This window comes from Melospiza melodia, chromosome 11 (assembly GCF_035770615.1).
Source record: "Melospiza melodia melodia isolate bMelMel2 chromosome 11, bMelMel2.pri, whole genome shotgun sequence".
In the NCBI taxonomy this organism is placed as follows: domain Eukaryota; kingdom Metazoa; phylum Chordata; class Aves; order Passeriformes; family Passerellidae; genus Melospiza; species Melospiza melodia.
Genome location: NC_086204.1, coordinates 30,119,530 through 30,137,573, shown reverse-complemented (window position 1 = coordinate 30,137,573; position 18,044 = coordinate 30,119,530). Strand labels below are relative to the sequence as shown.

The 18,044-nt window shown below is 42.6% G+C and overlaps 1 protein-coding gene across 1 annotated transcript in view; it reads left to right on the top strand.

Moving 5' to 3' along the window:
* The window catches only part of JAK1 (Janus kinase 1), a 55,077-nt gene that overhangs the window by 13,265 nt on the left and 23,768 nt on the right, over positions 1 to 18,044 (top strand). The window contains exons 2-5 of the mRNA XM_063166278.1: positions 11,214 to 11,290; positions 12,063 to 12,261; positions 13,632 to 13,755; positions 17,841 to 17,991. Of these exons, the coding sequence (XP_063022348.1) occupies positions 11,285 to 11,290; positions 12,063 to 12,261; positions 13,632 to 13,755; positions 17,841 to 17,991 (480 nt within the window). The 5' untranslated portion in view covers positions 11,214 to 11,284. The remainder of the gene's footprint in view (positions 1 to 11,213; positions 11,291 to 12,062; positions 12,262 to 13,631; positions 13,756 to 17,840; positions 17,992 to 18,044) is intronic.

Below are 18,044 nucleotides of genomic sequence, written 5' to 3'. Positions count from 1 at the left end.
GAATTTTTCGTGGTGTTTCCATGACCCTCCTGTCCTGGAGCTCCTCAGAGTGGCCAGTGGTGTCCAGGGAGTGGAGCAGGAGCTGCTGGGGCCAGGCTGGGACAGAGATAGGGCAGGAGGGATTTGGGATGAGCCTGGGGATGAGTCACCCCTGTCTGAGTCAGTGCTAAAAGCCATTGAGCAACAGTGGCCCAGCTTAGCTATTTTTAATATTTGCTTACTCACATTTACTGTACTAAGCTCTTTACAGGAAAGGTAGTTAAGAGTTGTAGTAAGCTCTTAAAGCCACTTTCCATGGCAGCAGCTCCTTTAATTAATTAGGAGTGATGTCTTCAGTCCTGTTTTTTCTGAGCTTTTAAGGTCTGGGCATAATTCTCGTGCTTGATGTTTGCAGCAGTGCTGCAGCGTGGTGCTCACAGCATTGCCTCTGGGCCTACAGGGATTAATGGGACTTTAAAAGCAGCAGGAGCAACTTGGTAGAGCCTAGAGGTGTTTATTGACCACACCAGGTGGAATTTTGTGTCCAGAGGGCCATGGTTGAATATGTGAATGAAACATTGTAAGGTTTTAGCCACGATGGAATGAACAAATACCAACTTTGCTGTTGGCAGTGCCCACCATCCTTAGGGTGCAACCTTGTGCAGGCTGCCCCAGAGCAGAGTCCCAGAATAAAGCAGGGATTTATTGAAAGGATCTCCTCCATGGATCCACCTTGGGCAGCACCAGAGCCCAGCCAGGGCTGCACCCAAGATGAACCAAAATGGCCCCAAAATGCACGGCCGGGCACGGGCTCTGTCCCTGGGATCAGTTCTGCTCCATTTGCACCTTGCAGTTCATTGTCCCATCCCAGCTTTAGCCCAGGCAGTCCCACCCTGCTTGTTTTTCTCTCTCCAGCCCACGGGGTTTGTGCTCCTGGGCTGAGATTTGGGTCATTTGTCCTTGGTGCCCAGCTGGAGCAGGAATTGTTTTGTCTCCCTGCTCTGTGCACAGAGCTCAGCATCCCTGAATGTGAACCCAGACCCTCACACTAAAGCAGGACAGAATGTGAAAATAAAAAAGCCAAACCTGAGGTATCACCCCAGCCAGGCTCTTGCACTGCCCAGGGTGTGAGGGCTTTTAATAAATCCCTTCTTCATCCTTTAGCACTGCCCAGGCCCTGTTCCAGGCAGCCTCTCTAGGGTTGGATGGGGATGAGCTGGGACAGCTGGGATCACTCCTGTTATCTCCCTGTGCCTGTGTGGCTGAGATCCTGGGAGAGCAAAGCCCAAAGATTCCTCCAGCAGCAGGGAAATGCTCCTGCATCCCTGAGACAGGGAGGCAGAGCTGCAGCTGGGCAGGGTTTGCTGCTTTGGGCTTCTGGAGAGCTGGAAAAAAATCACAGCTGGACTGAAAAATTAACTGGCCCCTAACTTTCTTATGAAACTGCTCTTGGCCAAAGCAAGAAATTGAGCTACCATCAGTTTTCATAACACTCAGACAGTGCTGGGAATGCAGATAGAGTTCACATTCCTCTCATAATTTTTGACTTTGAATTCTGAAATATAGACTATATGTTCAAAGTTGGGTTTTTTCAGTTTTTCTGCATGGTGTAAGACTGATAGGACAATGAATCTGGAGTCAAAGACCACCTGGAGTTAGCAGGCAGCCACTGCAGAAATGGCACAAGCAAATGTTTCCTAAAAAGAGAGAAACGAGTGAATGGTAAATAAAAATGGGATGATTCAGCCCTTCCAGAAGTGCATAGAAGAGTTTGTTTCGATTGTTAACCTGGAACAGGTGTGAGGCTTTCTAGGGCAGGAAAGTTGTTGGTGCCAGGCTGGAATTGCTGTTGGGGTCAGATCTGTGCCAGGTGTGAAGTGTGGCAGAGTCTGTGATGGGTGCAAAGGCAAATTTGGGCATTCTGGGACAAACCCTCAGTGATAGGAGGAGTGTGCAAGATGCAGGATGAAGTTTCAAATCCATTACAGGAGAAGAGAGGGAAAAGAGAAAGGAAAGGAAAGGAAATTTCAAGGAAAGGAGAGGAAAGGAAATTTCAAGGAAAGGAAAGGAAATTTCAAGGAAAGGAGAGGAAAGGAAATTTCAAGGAAAGGAAAGGAAATTTCAAGGAAAGGAGAGGAAAGGAAATTTCAAGGAAAGGAAAGGAAATTTCAAGGAAAGGAAATTTCAAGGAAAGGAAAGGAAAAGGTCCCACTGCTCATCATTGTACACTGAAGCCACTCACGTCTCACCACCTTTGAACCACTGTTGACACAATTCTCAGGTGCAAACATGTAAAGCTGGCTCCTATTTAGGCAGTTAGTTAAAAATAGTGGGGGTGTGTTTGTCCAAGGGGTTGAATGAATGGAGGGTAAATATTTGGGTTGCTTGCCAGGGTGATGCTGGGCTGCAGCTCGTGGTTGGCAGACTCACACCAGCCAACTCTGAATTGTGGCAGAGCATTCTCAGCTAAATTGGCAGTGAAAGTTCATGGTTGAGAACCATTGGTACAACTTTGGATGGTTGCACAAAGAGCCTGTAATGGTGTGGAGGGTGTCTGGAAGCACTGAGGTTTGTTTGGGGTGGTGCTGGAGGACAGGACTGGATTCGCAGGTTCCTTCCTGCTGCTGGTGGCAGAGCTCTGCTCAAACACGGGATTGTCTCGGAGATAAAGCTGATAGCAGACAAACAACAGGGTGTTCCTCCGGCTGAGGCAGAGAGCAGCTGTTAGATAAGACTTTAACTGCAGCAGCTGGCTGCTCATGTTCTGCAGGAGAATCCTTAGAAAACCTTGGGAAAAGTGTCCTTGGTGTCCCAGAGGAGCCAGAGTTCTGCTTTTGGCCACCGAAGGGAGCACAGGCATCCTGGCTTTTGGCAGGGCTCGAGTTGTTTACTGAGACAGCTTTCTAAAGGCTTTGTTTGGCTCTCACTGATTGGCTTCTTCTGTTTCAAGTGTTTTCTTCCAGTTTCCTTGTGTTTGATTTTTGGAGAAGAAAAGAGCCTTCAGCTGGGAGAAATTAAAAGTGGTTTTTTTCCCAATCTTTGTTGCAGTTGGGATCAGAGAAAATCAATTTAAGGGGAGATCTGAACCACATCATTTCTTTGTCATCTTTCCAGGTGGTATTTAGGGCTTAGCTCCTCTTTTTGAAGGTGGCAATATGAGAATTCAGAGTAGGCAACACGAGGATTCTTTAAAGCCTGAAAATACAAAAGTAATTGCAGGCAAACCAAAGCATGTCCTGGGGGAGGGCTCACTCATCCACATCTGAGCCTGCAGTTTAAAGGGGTGAGCTGAGATGCAGATGTAGGATCCCTTCTCAGTCCCAGGACTTGCAAACCTCCTTTTGGTCCAGACAAGTCCATTAACTGTGCCACTTCCTTCCCCTGACCAAGGGGGATAAATGTCTTTACAGCCAGCCATGAGTGCAGGTGCTCTCTGGTGATTAGATTATCATAAAGAGAAATTGCTGTGTGTGTTTATCCCAACAGATGGGTAATAAATAATTGTATTTTCCACTTATATTAAAAATCATGTCTCAGTGGTATTTGGTTTTTCCTTGGGTTGTCCATTTTTTAGCATGAAGTGCTTGAGCTGCTCATTCTGCACCCACTTTTCTAAACTGAAAACATTTTTTTCTATGCACACCAACCCAGTGCAGCCCAATAACTCCACTTGGGAAGTTTTTGGATTGGAAAAGTTCATATTGTCCATTTTCCATTGAGCCTCACAATATCTTGTGCACCTTTGTGACTAAATACAGACGAGAGCTACCAGCATTAAAGCAGAATTTTAACTTAATAAAAGAGGAGCACAGAGAGGGGGTTTGAAGATCTAATTTCTCTTGATGTCAGTAGTAAATCCCAAGTTTATTATGGAATATTTTTGGTTTTCAACTCTATTATAGCAGGAATGTTTATTGGTTAGGGGGTATTTGTGGTGGTTGGTGGTTTGCTCTTAACAGGTAAACAAAACTGGTGAAGTTTTGTTTGCTGTTGTTTGGGCCTCGTTTTAAACTTTGATCCCTTCACAGTGAACTTCAACAATATCTTCTCACCACATTTAAAAAAGAAAAAACCAACCAAACAAAAAAAGAAAAAGGCAAACCATCAAAAAAGTCTTACCGAGGTGCAAAGCCACCACAGGAAGCGCATGACTGCCAGAACTGGGGGTTCGGGGGCCCTGCCCTTCTCACACGAGATGTTGACCACAAAGTCAGAACCTCTTTAGGCCTTGGGGAGGGACCTAAATGGCAGCAGGTGGGTGACATTTATTTTGAGATGTTGAGTGTAAGAGGTGCCACTGTTTCAGTTTGTTCTTCTGAGGGAAAGCTGGGGTTGGTCCTTGCCCTCAGGAATTCCTGCTGTGTGGGAGGAACTGGGATGCCCTCACAGCTTTGGGCAGCTCAGCTCCAGTGCAGGATGGTGGTGCTGTCCTAGAGGAATTTTCTTCTCTGTTCAAAAGGAATTTTGCTGCTGCAAGCCCTCCCCTGTTGCTTGTTCTTTCTCTGAGGCCTGGTGATCTCGTGCATGGTGGCAGGGGCAGCAGTGGGATGATCTGTGAGGTCCCTCCAACCCCAAATCTGTGTTTGTGTGCTGGGGGTGTTGTAGGGGGTGAGGAGTTGTGATCACTTAGTGCTGCCCAGCAAAGAAGGGCTGGAGGGAACCAGGCTGTGAGTCTCCATTTCGTGCTAAGACATGAAAGTGAAAAAGGTCAGGAAGAGCATCTGGAGCTGCTGTCCAGGAAGTGGCCGGGCAGGAGGGAAGTGACCCTGCGTGGTTTGTGAGCTGGGTGGCCACGAGCCAGCAGGAGGGACCTGTGCAAGCTCTGTGGTCACCCAGCCCAGCCCCTGTGCACGTTTCACACACTCAGAAAGCAGAGCCTGAGAGAAGTTCACCTGCTCGGGCTGGGGGGGTTTGGAGGAACTGCTTCCAGCTCTGTTAGGGTGGGATGGGGGAGAGCTGGGCATTGCCAGGGCTGGCACTGATATCCTGGGTAAGTCAGCAGCTCCTTTCATTGCTCCTCATTTGCAGAAAGGACACCCTGAGAACGTTTCTCACCAGCCTTGGCTTTGCTGGACCTCAGCTGGTTGCTTGTTCTGGTTTGTTTCTTACAAGATCTGAGGCACCATCAGAAATCTGGGTGCTGATGTAATAAATCTGTGCTTGCTTTTTCCTTAAAAACTGGTGAAATGTGGGATTCCCTTGTTGAGGAGCACCTGTGGGTCATGGAGGTTGTTTTGGAGCAGCGGGGTACAAACAGCTCCTTTAGAATTGTGGAAATGGATTCTTAAAGAATTTCTAAAATTTGAAAGAAAGTTGATACAGTTTTGGACATTTGTATGTAAACACTGAGAGTTTTATATCTCTTGTGTCTCACTATTCCTCGAGACTGTTAATGGAATAAAATCTTTTAAAATGCCTCTCAGTTCCCTTATCTCTGTAAAAACTAAGAAAACCAACATGGAATCGTCTAAGGAATTACCCAGTGGAACTGGTGCCAGGATGGCACAGCTGGGACCTGGGGATCATCCCTTCTCCACATGCACACATGGAGTAAATTAATCCTGTTCAATGAGTAAGGTGAGGTGGGATGGACTCTGGCTTATTAAAGCCTGGCTTTTAGGGGAACCTGGAGCTCTGGGAGCCTGTAGGTGCATAACAAGTCCCCAGAGGTTTCCTCACCCTTCATTTCAGCATGGTGGGATCTCTGAGATCTTAAGGCTCAGGAGAACAGGATGAAGTGACCTCTCTGGCTCCTGCCTGGTTAAAGAGGGGAGGAATTCTCCAGTTACAGACCTGCACGTGGAAGGTGTGACAATGAAACTGCCTCACCTCCTTCCTGGTGGCTTTTGCTGCTTAGGAAAGCTGCTCCAGCCTGCCCTGGCTGTGTCCACACAGAGTTAGTTCACAGAATCACAGAATGACTGGGTTGGAAGAGACCTCCAAGATCATGGAGTCCAACCCAGCCCCACACCCCAACTCACCCCTGGCACCCAGTGCCACATCCAGGCTTTGTTAAACACCCCCAGGGATGGGCACTGCACCACCTCCCCGGGCAGCCATTCCAGAGCTTTATCACCTTTCTGTGAAAAGCTTTTCCTGCTCTCCAGCCTGTATTTCCCTTGGTGCAGCTCGAGGCTGTGTGCTCTGGCTGTGTCAGTGCTGCTGCAGACAGAGCCCAGCCCCAGGTGAGCACAGGCACCTTCCAGGAGCTGTGAGAGTGATGGGGGCACCCCTGAGCCTCCTTTTCTGCAGGCTGAGCCCCCCCAGCTCCCTCAGGGCTTCCTCACAGGGTTTGTGTTCCAGTCCCTCTCCAGCCTCATGGGGCTGGGAACACAAACCCTGTGAGGGCTGCTCCAGTGTCTCCGTGTCCATCTGTGTGGTGATGTTGGCCTGCTCTGGTCTCCCAGTCAGCACAGACATGGCTCCTTTTGGGGTGGGTTTTCTTCCATTCCCCCTTCTTCTCCACTCTTCCCGTTCCATGGATCTGCACCCTGACTGCAGCGTGTTCTGCTCTCTTGGAGAAGGCAGAGCCATTCCCTGGATCCAGCTCTTGCTGAGTGTGTGCTGCACTGACGCTCTGGAGCTGCTGCGGTGTGTGAGCAGGGCCGGGGTGTGTGAGCAGGGCCGGGGTGTGTGAGCAGGGCCGGGGTGTGTGAGCAGGGCTGGGGTGTGCTGAGCCCTCCTCTGTGTGTGTGAGCAGGGCTGGGGTGTGCTGAGCCCTCCTCTCTGTGTGTGAGCAGGGCTGCTGTGCGTGACCCTCCCCGCTCCCAGAGCCTCATTCCCATTAATTTCATCCCATGGAAGTTTAACTTTTCTCTGGAGCGCTGCCACGTCCTGCTGCAGTGACCTGCTGGGGTCAGTGCCACGTCAGGCCTCAGGAAGAAGCCCTGCAGAGCCCTTTACACTTTCTCCCGTGAGGAACCCCTGGGATGTGTGTCAGGATGGTTTCCCTGGAAGCTCTCGCACAGGTCTGCCTGAGGTGCCCTCAGGAAACGCTGGAATCAGCGCCGTGCCAGCGGGAAGGGGCCGCGCTTCCCGGAGCCCTGCTCGGCTCTGCTGGGAAGGGGCCGTGGCTCTTCTCCAGAGAATTCCCATCCCATCTTCAGCCCCAAGCTGCCTGGGCACAGGGAGCAGAGAGGAGAACATCAAGGAAGGAAAAGGATCATTAATGCCGTGTCCCAGGCAGGAATAAAAACAAATTGTCCGTGTAAATCACTTCAGCGCTGGAATGCCCCTTCAGCCCCGTCAGCATCAGCCTGAGCAATAAAGCTGGTTTTAGATAGTTGTGAGGAAAAACTTATCAAAATTAAATTAATTCTCTAATTAAAACTTAATTATAGAAAGATCAGGTTGTTGTTGGAAGGTTTCTGTGAAGGTTTCTTGAGGCTTTCTTTGCCTCATGGAAATTGGACTTCCCTGCTAAACCCAAATAAATTTCCTTTGCCTCCAAGGAAATTGATTTGGGTTTAGCAGAGAAGTGCTTGGGGTTGACTGTACAAAACCAGAAAAATTGGTTGTAAACCCCAAGAATTGTATCATTTAAAGTTATTATACCAGAAATTGGGGATGAAAGAGAATTAAGCACACATTTATAAGATATAAAAACATAGCTGAAGATGCCTCTGCTCATTGCAGACTGGTTGTGACCTTTAAACATCACTTCCCACCTGACCAACCATGAAAAATTGGTCATTATAGCAGCCCAGTCTGTATCCAAAGGAAAACCAGGCTGGAAGGAGCAGGTAATACAGAAAAAAACCGGGATTTTGTGTTTTTGTGCCTCCTGCATCTGCCCCAGCCATTGCAGGCAGAACAATAAAGGTGGGAAATGAACACCCAGCTCTCTGAGAGGGCTGGGAAACCTTTTCCCACATTAGTGACACGTCATGGAGTTCAGAGAAGTGGCTGAAAATGCCTTGGAATGGCACAGGAAAGGAGCAGGGTCAGTCCTCAGGGTGCAGCAGGGCAGGGCTGGGTTTGGGCAGCACTCAGAGCACTCCAGGAGTTGGGCTCCTCTGCTTTCAGGGCTGGAGAGCTAAAAATGGAAATATTTAATAGCTGTTAATAGTAGTGTGACACTAATGAAGCTGGCTGGTTTTCAGTTCTTGAGAACTTCACTGCACATGGACCACTCCTGGTGAAAATTTCCATTCTGTGTCCTCCTGGCCCTGTTTTAAAACACAATTTTACAGTGTGGATCAGTCATATCACAGCATGGATTGCACAGAAAAACCCAAGGGGAATTGTTAATTCTGGTTTGGGATAAACAGCCTGTGATGTGATCACTCTGAGTAAAAGCATGGAATAAACACAGTAATAAATAATTAAAACAAATTAAATGCTCATTTGGTGAGAGAATCCTGTGGAAAACAAATAGCCTGTGCTCATGTATCTAAATTTTCAGTCTCTAAGAGGTTAGGAAACCTGAAACTAGATTGGCTGAGAGGGCAAAAAAGAGGAAGAACTTGCAAATGATGCTTCAGAGTGAGTTTTGGCTTGGTCACATTTTAGCTGGGATTTTCCTGCATTCGTATTTTAGGGACTTTTGCCCCTGCAATGGACCTTCCATCTTTGCATTTGGCTTCCAGGATCCTGGGTTATGGTGAACTGTGGGCTTGGGGGAGCAGCATCCTTCTGGCCCAAGGGAGATCTGCACATAGTTTCAAAAATATTTAATTTCTGCATCTGCCTTTTCCTAGTCTAAAGGTGGTGTTTAACAAATACTGTTGTACATTTGGTTTTTTCTTAAAAATGCTGGAGCTGCTGGGTTTCAAATGTAGCAAATCATAGCCAGGAACTTGAGTTTTTACCAAATATTATTCTCTCTCAAGTATCCTAATATTAATGGCCAAACTGATTAACAACCCACCTTTAGACTTCCCTCCCCCTATTTCATTTTTCTTTGTGATATCAGAAGTTTTTGAGGGCTCTGGATAATATATAATTCCTCACCTGGCTTCCCTTGGCCCGCCCTGGGTGGCTCAGGATTTTAAATAAGCAGGAAAAGCCTTTGCTGGGGGAGTGGGAGCTCAAGAAAAGCCATCCTGCATTCCCAAAAATATTTTGGAGGATGCATCACAAAGAGCTCCTTCCACTGGGAGAAACAGAAATGAAGTGAAATTAAAATATGCCTGAAAAAAGCAAATGCAGCAGGGACTGAGCACATCCCTTGGGGTAGAGAAGAGACAAAAAATACACAAATAACAATTGTGGGGCTCTGAGACAGTGGCAAAGGATAAAAATCACTTTTCAGAGAGGAAGCATTTGACTGTGTAGGTGTGGAGAAGGATGCTCAGACAGAGCAGGAATTTGTCTGGCTCAAAGGAGCCTTTGTGGAAGATGAAAATGCATTTTTGAAAGGTGAATCCCTGACAATGAGCAGGGAATGTCTGGGAAGCCCATTAGGAAATAATAAATCATGGTTTGGATGGTGGTTTGTTTGGTTCAGACCCAGAAGGTTTTGTAAATGAAGCAGCACTTTAAGGTTTCAGCATTCTGGGAATTGCTGTGACTAAAACCAAGAGGAGGAGCTTTTAACCAAAGCAAAGCTGCCCTGTTGAAAAACAAGAAGTTTGATTTACGGATCTGTAAAAGGCAGTGGTTTTATATTCCCCCTCACATCTTAAAACATCTGGACCATCTTTTTAACATTAGGCCCACACAGACATTAAAATCTATTGAGCTTCAGTTATATGTAATTTAAAAGGGGGTTTTAATGAGATTCAGGTTAATATATTTCACCTTCTACATTTCAATTTTATGGTGCTGTGCAGAAATAATATTAATATTAAAATTATTTATAAATATTATTTATTTTATAAATAATATATTGATTCATATTAATATATTTCACCTTTTGCATTTCAATTTTATGGTGCTGTGCAGAAATAATGTTAATATTAAAATTATGTATAAATATTATTTATTATATAAATAATATTAATATAATATTAATTCACGTTAATGATATTAATGTATTTCACCTTTTTAATTTCAATTTTACAGTGCTGTGTGGAAATAAAATTAATATAAAAATGTTTATAAATATTATTTATTATACAACTAATGTTATTAGAATATTGATTCATATTAATATATTTCACCTTTTGCATTTCAGTTTTATGGTGCTGTTCAGAAATAATTCCTGGCTTGTGGGCATATCCCAAAAATCACACTCTCAGTTTCTTGTTCCCCATATTATTGCCAAGAAAATGAGTCTGGAACCTCAAATTCAGCATTCAAGTGGCAGAGATGGCAGAAAAATGCAATTTAATTGGGAATGTGTGCCAGGCTCTCCAATATCATTTTTTTTCTGGGATGGGATCAGGTTTTTTTGGCTCTTCCCAAGCACCAGGGAAGTTGTGTGGCTCTGTCTGACTTCTCCCAGACTGAGCCTCAGGCTTTTAAAGCAATATTTGCTGAAGTCTGCTAGCTCAGATTAACTCACACTGCTGGAGCAAAAATAATAAACAGCCATTTATGTGAAACACATTTTGGCAGGGATGGGGAGGAGGGAGAGAGGAGGGAGGGAGGCTGGAAGAGGAGGAACCTTCAGCCTCAGATGAGTGATGGGTGAGGGTTCCCAAAGCAGCAGCACTGTCAGGTTTAGTTTGGGCACATTTTAAATGATAATCTGGGAGGGCAGGGAAAAACAGAGAGCAGGGGAGAATTGGAATTAATATCTGATGGAATTGGAATTAATGTCTGATGAAAAATGTGAGGAATGAAGGCATGGAGGAGGTGAAGCACAGAGGAAAATGTCCCTGTGGTGTCGCAGCTGAGGCTTGTGAGGAGAACAATTCCAGACTGAAAACAGGGGGAAATCCAGGGAATGACCAAGGTTTCCTGGCTTTTGGTTGCTCCTCAGGCTGTGCCCCCAAAGTGTCAGAAGGGATCAGTGGGTGTGCCCAAACTCCTCTCCTGGGTGCTTCCTGGGGCTGGCTTGGCTGAGGCCAAATCCAGGTCTCAGTTATTATTATTATTATTATTATTATTATTATTATTATTATTATTATTATTATTATTATTATTATTATTATTATTATCATCATCATCATCATCATCATCATCATCATCATCATCATCATCATCATCATCTTTATTATTATTAATTATTATTATTAGTCTGTTCCCTAGGATTGCAGGTGGAATTTTATCAGCCTGACCATTTCATTTGTGCCTCCAGCTGTACAAAGCCATTCCTGAATATGTTTATTTTTCCCTTTTTTTTTCAGTGAGAGTGAAGCTTCTCCTGGGGAGAGTGAAGACTCATTTCAGTTGTGTAGAGGATCCCACAGGCACATAAATGCAGGTGTGTTGGCTTTGGGGGTTCGTTTTTTTATTGCTTTTTTTGTGGGAGGATTAATTTCATAAACTATAAAATTGGTGGTTTGGGCTTTTTAAAGCTTAGAAAAACATAGAACAAAGAACCCAAATAACTCAAATAACTTTCTGCTCTTTCTATTTAAGCACTGGGTATGAAAACCAATTTTCTTTTGAGTCAGAGCTGCCCTGTTGTGCATCCTTGGCAATCTAAAAGCTCTTGCATTAAACCTACTCAGTGCTACCCTTTCCTCCTGGAGAGACAGAGAAGTAGTAATAAAAAATAAATGCCAATAAATCTTATAAAATACACCATGACTCATAAACCATCAGCAGTTTCAAACACAAAGGGTGAGAGGGGAGAAAACAATGAGAAATATTTTGCTGTTATGGGGCTGTAAAAATAGAAGCTGATTTTTTAAAGAAGGAGACATCAAATGAGCTGTTTAAATCACTCAGGCTCAAGTGTTGTTTTTCAGCCAAGGAGGTGCTGAAGGATGTGGAAGTTATTTCTGCTTTGAGGAGAGAAACCTTGCAGGAAAGCTGTGGCACCACCAGAAGAGGAGGGAATGATTTGGAGCACAGTTCCCAGAACCAGAATAATCACTGACATTTCTTTTTTCCTGTTTTCACCTGGTTTTGGATGAATCCTCACCTGAGGGTTTGGGGGATGGTGGTGCCCAGCCAGCAGTGATGGGTTTGTGTCCTGACAATCCCAACTCCCCTCACGTTTCCCTTTGCTCTTTTCTCTGCACTCCCAGTATCTCAACGTAAAAGAAGATTGCAAAGCCATGGCTTTCTGTGCAAAAATGAGGAGCACCAAGAAAAATGAGCTCAACCTGGAGGCTCAGCACCAGGGGCTGGAAATCCTCTTCTACCTGCAGGACAAAGCCCCCCTCTGTTACTCCAGTGGGGAGTTCACCTCGGAGGAGCTGTGCATTGAGGCTGCCCAGAAGTGCTGTGAGTGTTTGGGTTCATTTCAGCTCCCAGGGGCCTGGCAGCAGCCACTCAGGCATCCTCTGTGGGGCAGACACCCTATCCCAGTAAATCCCCACTAAGCTGCTCTGCTCTGACCTCGTGTGCATCCCTCACGTGGCAGGGCTGTGCTGTGCTCTTCCCTCTGGGCTGGGGCTCAGCAAACACCTGGAATTCCACAGGAAAAGTGGATTTCATCTCTCTTTGATCTCACAGCCCAGTGGGATTCTGTATTTACAGTTCTGAGGTTCTTTCCCCATGGAACACCAAACCTTACCCAGCTGCTGTGGGGTGAGAATGGGGGAACTGGGCAGGAATTTTCCTGCAGGTCTCAAATGTTTGCTTTGATTCTTGGAATCCCCTTCAGCTCATTTGCCTAATTGCTCCTCTTCCATGGGAATGGATGAAATGATGGAAATCTGCAGGACAAACCTCACCAAAGGAGTGCTGATATTGTTCTTTAAGAGATTGAAGTGAGGGGTATTTAACACCCACCTATTTATGTTGGTGTGCAGGAGCTGCTCCTTGGGGGCTCTGAACCCACAGATGGTGCAGCTGCTCCAGAGCTGGGACAAGGAATTCCAGCAGATCTGGGATGGAGGGAACATCCATCCTAAATAAATCAGGGATGGAGGAAACATCCATCCCAAAGAGATCTGGGATGGAGGAAACATCCATCCCAAAGAGATCTGGGATGGAGGAAACATCCATCCCAAAGAGATCTGGGATGGAGGAAACATCCATCCCAAAGAGATCTGGGATGGAGGAAACATCCATCCCAAACAGATCTGGGATGGAGTAAGCATCCATCCCAAAGAGATCTGGGATGGAGGAAACATCCATCCCAAAGAGATCTGGGATGGAGTAAATGCAGAGTTAAATCAGATCAGCCCGTTGGTGTCACAGTCTGTTCCTAGCTGGAACAGACCAAAGCTTTCTCTGTGGAACCACCAAAGCTTTCTGCTGGTTTGCCAAAACCTCCTTTCACCTTTGGGGGTTGAATTTATTAACAAAATAAAATTGAGAACAAAGTTGTGGGTTTGGTAAAACTCTCTTTTCTGTGACCTGAACAAAATGAAGGTTTTAAGTAATTTCTTTGGAGCTTAGACTTTGGGCAAAATCAGGATTTGAGGATCACTTTAAGAGCAGCAATCTCTGTTTAATCCACCCCAAGCCCCATGGGTTGAACCCAGGTGACAGCTCCACCTCAACCTTTCCTCCCCAATATGTGTTTCAGGCTGATCCCAGTATCACTTTCTTTTCATGATCCAATATTTGCTTTATGTTTTTGTGTTTTGGGGCGTGGATGTGCCCTGGAGCTTTGTGATTCATCCATTTGTGTGTTTTTGTGCCAGCTGTGTCCCCTCTGTGCCACAACCTCTTTGCTCTGTATGATGAGAACAAAAAGCTGTGGTATGCACCAAACCAGGTCTTCAAGGTGGAGGAAAAGTCATCCTTCAGGCTCCATTATCGCATGAGGTAAGGGAACACCTGGAAAATGGGATTTATTCCTTCTGAGCTCCCTGGAGAAGCAGGGAGGCAGCACCAAAATCAGCAGCTGGGTTTGCACAGCTTAGAGGAGAGATGAGCAGCAGGAGCTTCAAACATCTCCTGATTTCTTTGCATCTTTGGGGTTTAATCTTGAAAAAAAAAGAGTTGGAAAAGCACGAGAAGTTGTTTTCACAAAGCTGGGAGTGAGCAAGGTCAAAGTTAATTGAAAAATTGGCTCTAAACCACTGGGTTTGTGTCAGTGCTTTTATGAATTTCCATTTGAAGTGTTCCAGTGCAGTGGATTAACTGTGCATGAGCATTCAGAAATGAAATAAAAAAAAAAAAAGTTAAAAAATTATTTAAAATGTTTTTAATACACTGATGGATTAACTGTACATGATCATTCAGAAATGAATTTTTAAAAAAAAATTAATTAAATTTTTAAAATGTTTTTAATGCAGTGATGGATTAACTGTACATGATCATTCAGAAAAGAATTTTTTAAATTTTTAAAATTTTTTAATTAAAAAAAATTAATTATAAAAATTAATAGAGCAGTGGATTAACTCTACATGATGATTCAGAAGTGAATTAAAAAAATTTAAAATTGTTTAAATTTTTCAATACAGCAATGGATTAACTGTACATCATCATTCAGAAATGATTTTTTAAAATTTTTAAAATGTTTTCATTTTAAAAAAATTTTAGTATAAAAAAAGAGCAGTGGGTTAACTCTACATGATAATTCAGAAATGAATTTGTAAAAACAAAATTAAATGTTAAACTTAATTTTTTTAATTTGTTCTTTTTTAATAGAGCAGTGGATTAACTGTACATCATAATTCAGAAATGAAATTTAATTTTTTAATTTAATTTTTAATTTTTTAAAATAGAACAGTGGGTTAACTATACATGATAATTCAAAAAAGAAATTTTAATTTTTTTAAAATTTAATTTGGTTTTTTTTTTTAAATAGAGGAGTGGATTAACTGTACATGACAATTCAGAAATGAAATTTTATTTTTGCCTACATTGATAGGTTTTTGTCATGTCCTTTTTAATGAAATCTCTAAAATGAACAATGTGCCTGGGCTGAGATGTTTGTGGGGCTTTGACTTTTCTCCCTCTGCTGAGAACTTTTTGTTTTCTGTGTGAATTTCTCCTCCTCTGCCCTAAATCAGTGCCAGATGCTGCTGCATTTTGGTGATGTTTAAAAGGACTTTTCACAGAAACTCTCTGAGTTCCCTGTGGTTTTCTCACTTGCCTCAAGTTCTATTTATTGCATTTTTTTAAAAATGAGAAACCCCAGGATTTTGTAATATCCTGGAGTCATTGCTCAGAGAGGAGGAGAATTTAACTCTTGCATGGGTGGGTTTGGGTTTTGCTGTGGGAAAGGGATCCAGTTCCTTTCTGGAGGGGTTTTGGAGGCAGATTGTGGGATTTTGTGGGTTTGTGCAGTATTTTTGTGGATTTCTGTAGTATTTTGTGGATCTCTGTAGTATTTTTGTAGTATTTTGTGGATTTCCACGGTATTTTTCTATTATCTGTATAGTATTTCTGTAGCATTTTGTGGATTTCTGTAGTATTTCTGTAGTATTTTGTGGCTTTCTGTAGTATTTTTGTAGTATTTTGTGGGTTTATGTAGTATTTTTGTAGTAGTTTGTGGGTTTCTGTAGTATTTTTGTGGTATTTTGTGGATTTGTGTTTTCTTAGTAAAGAAAGTTTAAAATTTTTAATACCTAGAGTTTTAACATCTCCCCCTCTTGTTTGAATTATGAATACTGTATTGATAACATTGCTAATTATTTGTTGTATATATATTTGACTGAATTTTATGTTTTATTTACTTATTATTTTATCAAAAAATTATAATACTACTGATTTTTATCCTTATAAAGGAACTTCAAGCTTATACATTTTTATAAAATTTATAAATTATAGAAATAAAATTATAAATGTATATAAACTTTTATAAAAATTATATAAAATTATATACATTGTATATAACTATATAGGTGGGTGAAATACAAGGGTTGTAGTTTTTATGCAATCTATATTTGTGTGGGTGTATTTTTTGTTTGTGGAGTGGTTAGTGTTTTTTTTACTTGACAGAGCTTTATATTTTTTATTGAAATGTGCTTAGATTTTGTATTTGTTAAAATACAGGTAAACTTATGGGTTTTGTAGGGATTGGAGGAATTTTTTTTAAATTTTGGAAGCAAAGAATGGATTTTGATAGTAAAATATATAATATAATAAATAATATAATCTATAATATAATATAATATAATATAATAATCTATAATATAATATAATATAATAATCTATAATAATCTATAATAATCTATAATAATCTATAATAATATAATCTATAATATAATATAATATAATATAATATAATATAATATAATATAATATAATATAATATAATATAATATAATATATAATGTAATATGTAATACAATATCATATAACATTATATAAGTTATATTATATTATATTATACTGTATTATATTATATCATATTATATTTAGAATATTATATTATATTATATTATGTTTAGAATATCATATTATGTTATATTATATTATATTATATTATATTATATTATATTATATTATATTATATTATATTATATTATATTATATTATATTATATTATATTATATTATATTATATTATATTATATTATATTATATTATATTGTATTATATTTAGAATATTATATTATATTATATTTAGAATATTATATGCAATAATGAAAAATTGATTAAATTTATTTTGTAAAATTTTATGGAGATATGTAAGCTAATGATGAATGATGATGGAAGATGCTCTGAGGGAGGGCTGGGGCTCAGGGGCACAATTCCCTCCCCAGCTCATTGGGAATGGGGAAATTCATGTTCCTGTTCCTGTTGTGGAAGTGAAATCCCCAAAATGTCTCCCAGGAAGCCCTGGAGCTTTCCAAGGAAAAGATTCTCCTTGATTTCCCCATCCCTCAAACAATGGGGCCCCAATTGTTTTTGTGGTGTTAATCAGAGCAGTTAATTAGGGAAAGGAGCAGAGTCTCCTCTCAGTCCCAAACAATGCACAGACCTTGCCCATGATTATTTTCAGGAAATAACAGAAGAATTGCAGTTGTTAATTCTGACTCCTCTTCTGCAGGAGAACAGGGAAGCAAAGTCATTTCCTCTGGGTTTCAGCAGGGTTTGCTTTGCTCTGCTCTCCAGCCCTCAGCCCCAGCAGTCCTGGAGGTTCCTCTGGTTCTTGTCAGGAGTTTCTGGCTCAGTTTTGGGTTGGAGTTCCTGCCTAAGAAAAACTCAACTAAAAATATTCATTTTATTTTGTTGAAGATCCTGACTTTGCACTGAGGCTGGTCCCCTCCAGCCTTGACACTGGAGATTTGGGGCTTCATAAATGTCAGTCCCAAACTGCTTTGGACTGGGAGGGACCTTAAATCCCATCCCATCCCATCCCATCCCATCCCATCCCATCCCATCCCATCCCATCCCATCCCAGGGACACCTCCCACTGTCCCAGGCTGCTCCAGCCTGGCCTTGGGCACAGCCAGGGATCCAGGGGCAGCCACAGCAAATCTGGGAATTCCAGCCCAGCCAGGAATTCCCAATTCCCAATCTCCCACCCATCCCTGCCCTCTGGCAGTAGGAGCCATTCCCTGTGTCCCATCCCTCTGTCCTTGTCCCCAGTCTCTCTGCAGCTCTCCTGGAGCCCCTTCAGGCCCTGAGCTCTCCCTGCATCCTTCTCCTCTCCAGGTGAACATTCCCAAATCTGTATTTCCTCACAGGAGAGGTGCTCCATCTCTCTAACCAGAAAAAAAAAAAAAAAAAAAAAAAAAAAAGAAAAAACCCCTAATAATTCATAATAACTGTATATTTTCCCCCAGTTCCTCAGGCCAGGAATGTGCTGGAATGTTGCACTACTTAACCTTGAAATTTGGGCAGAAATTTGACCAATTCTTGCTTTGAACTGCTTTATTTTTCAAAACCCAGATAATCTTGTAGAAATGGAGGCTTTTCCCAAGGCATTTTTCAGGTTTCTGGCTTTTTTGGCAGATACTATTTCACCAACTGGCACGGGACGAGCGAGAGCGAGCCCTCGGTGTGGAGACACTCCCCCAGGAGGGCCAAGGCCTATGACAAGAAGCTGGCCCCAGAGGGGACCCCCATCCTGGATGCCAATTCCCTGGAATACATGTTTGCACAGGTTGGAATTCTCTCTGATGCTGTATTCCCATAAATCAAAATTGTATGGGATTT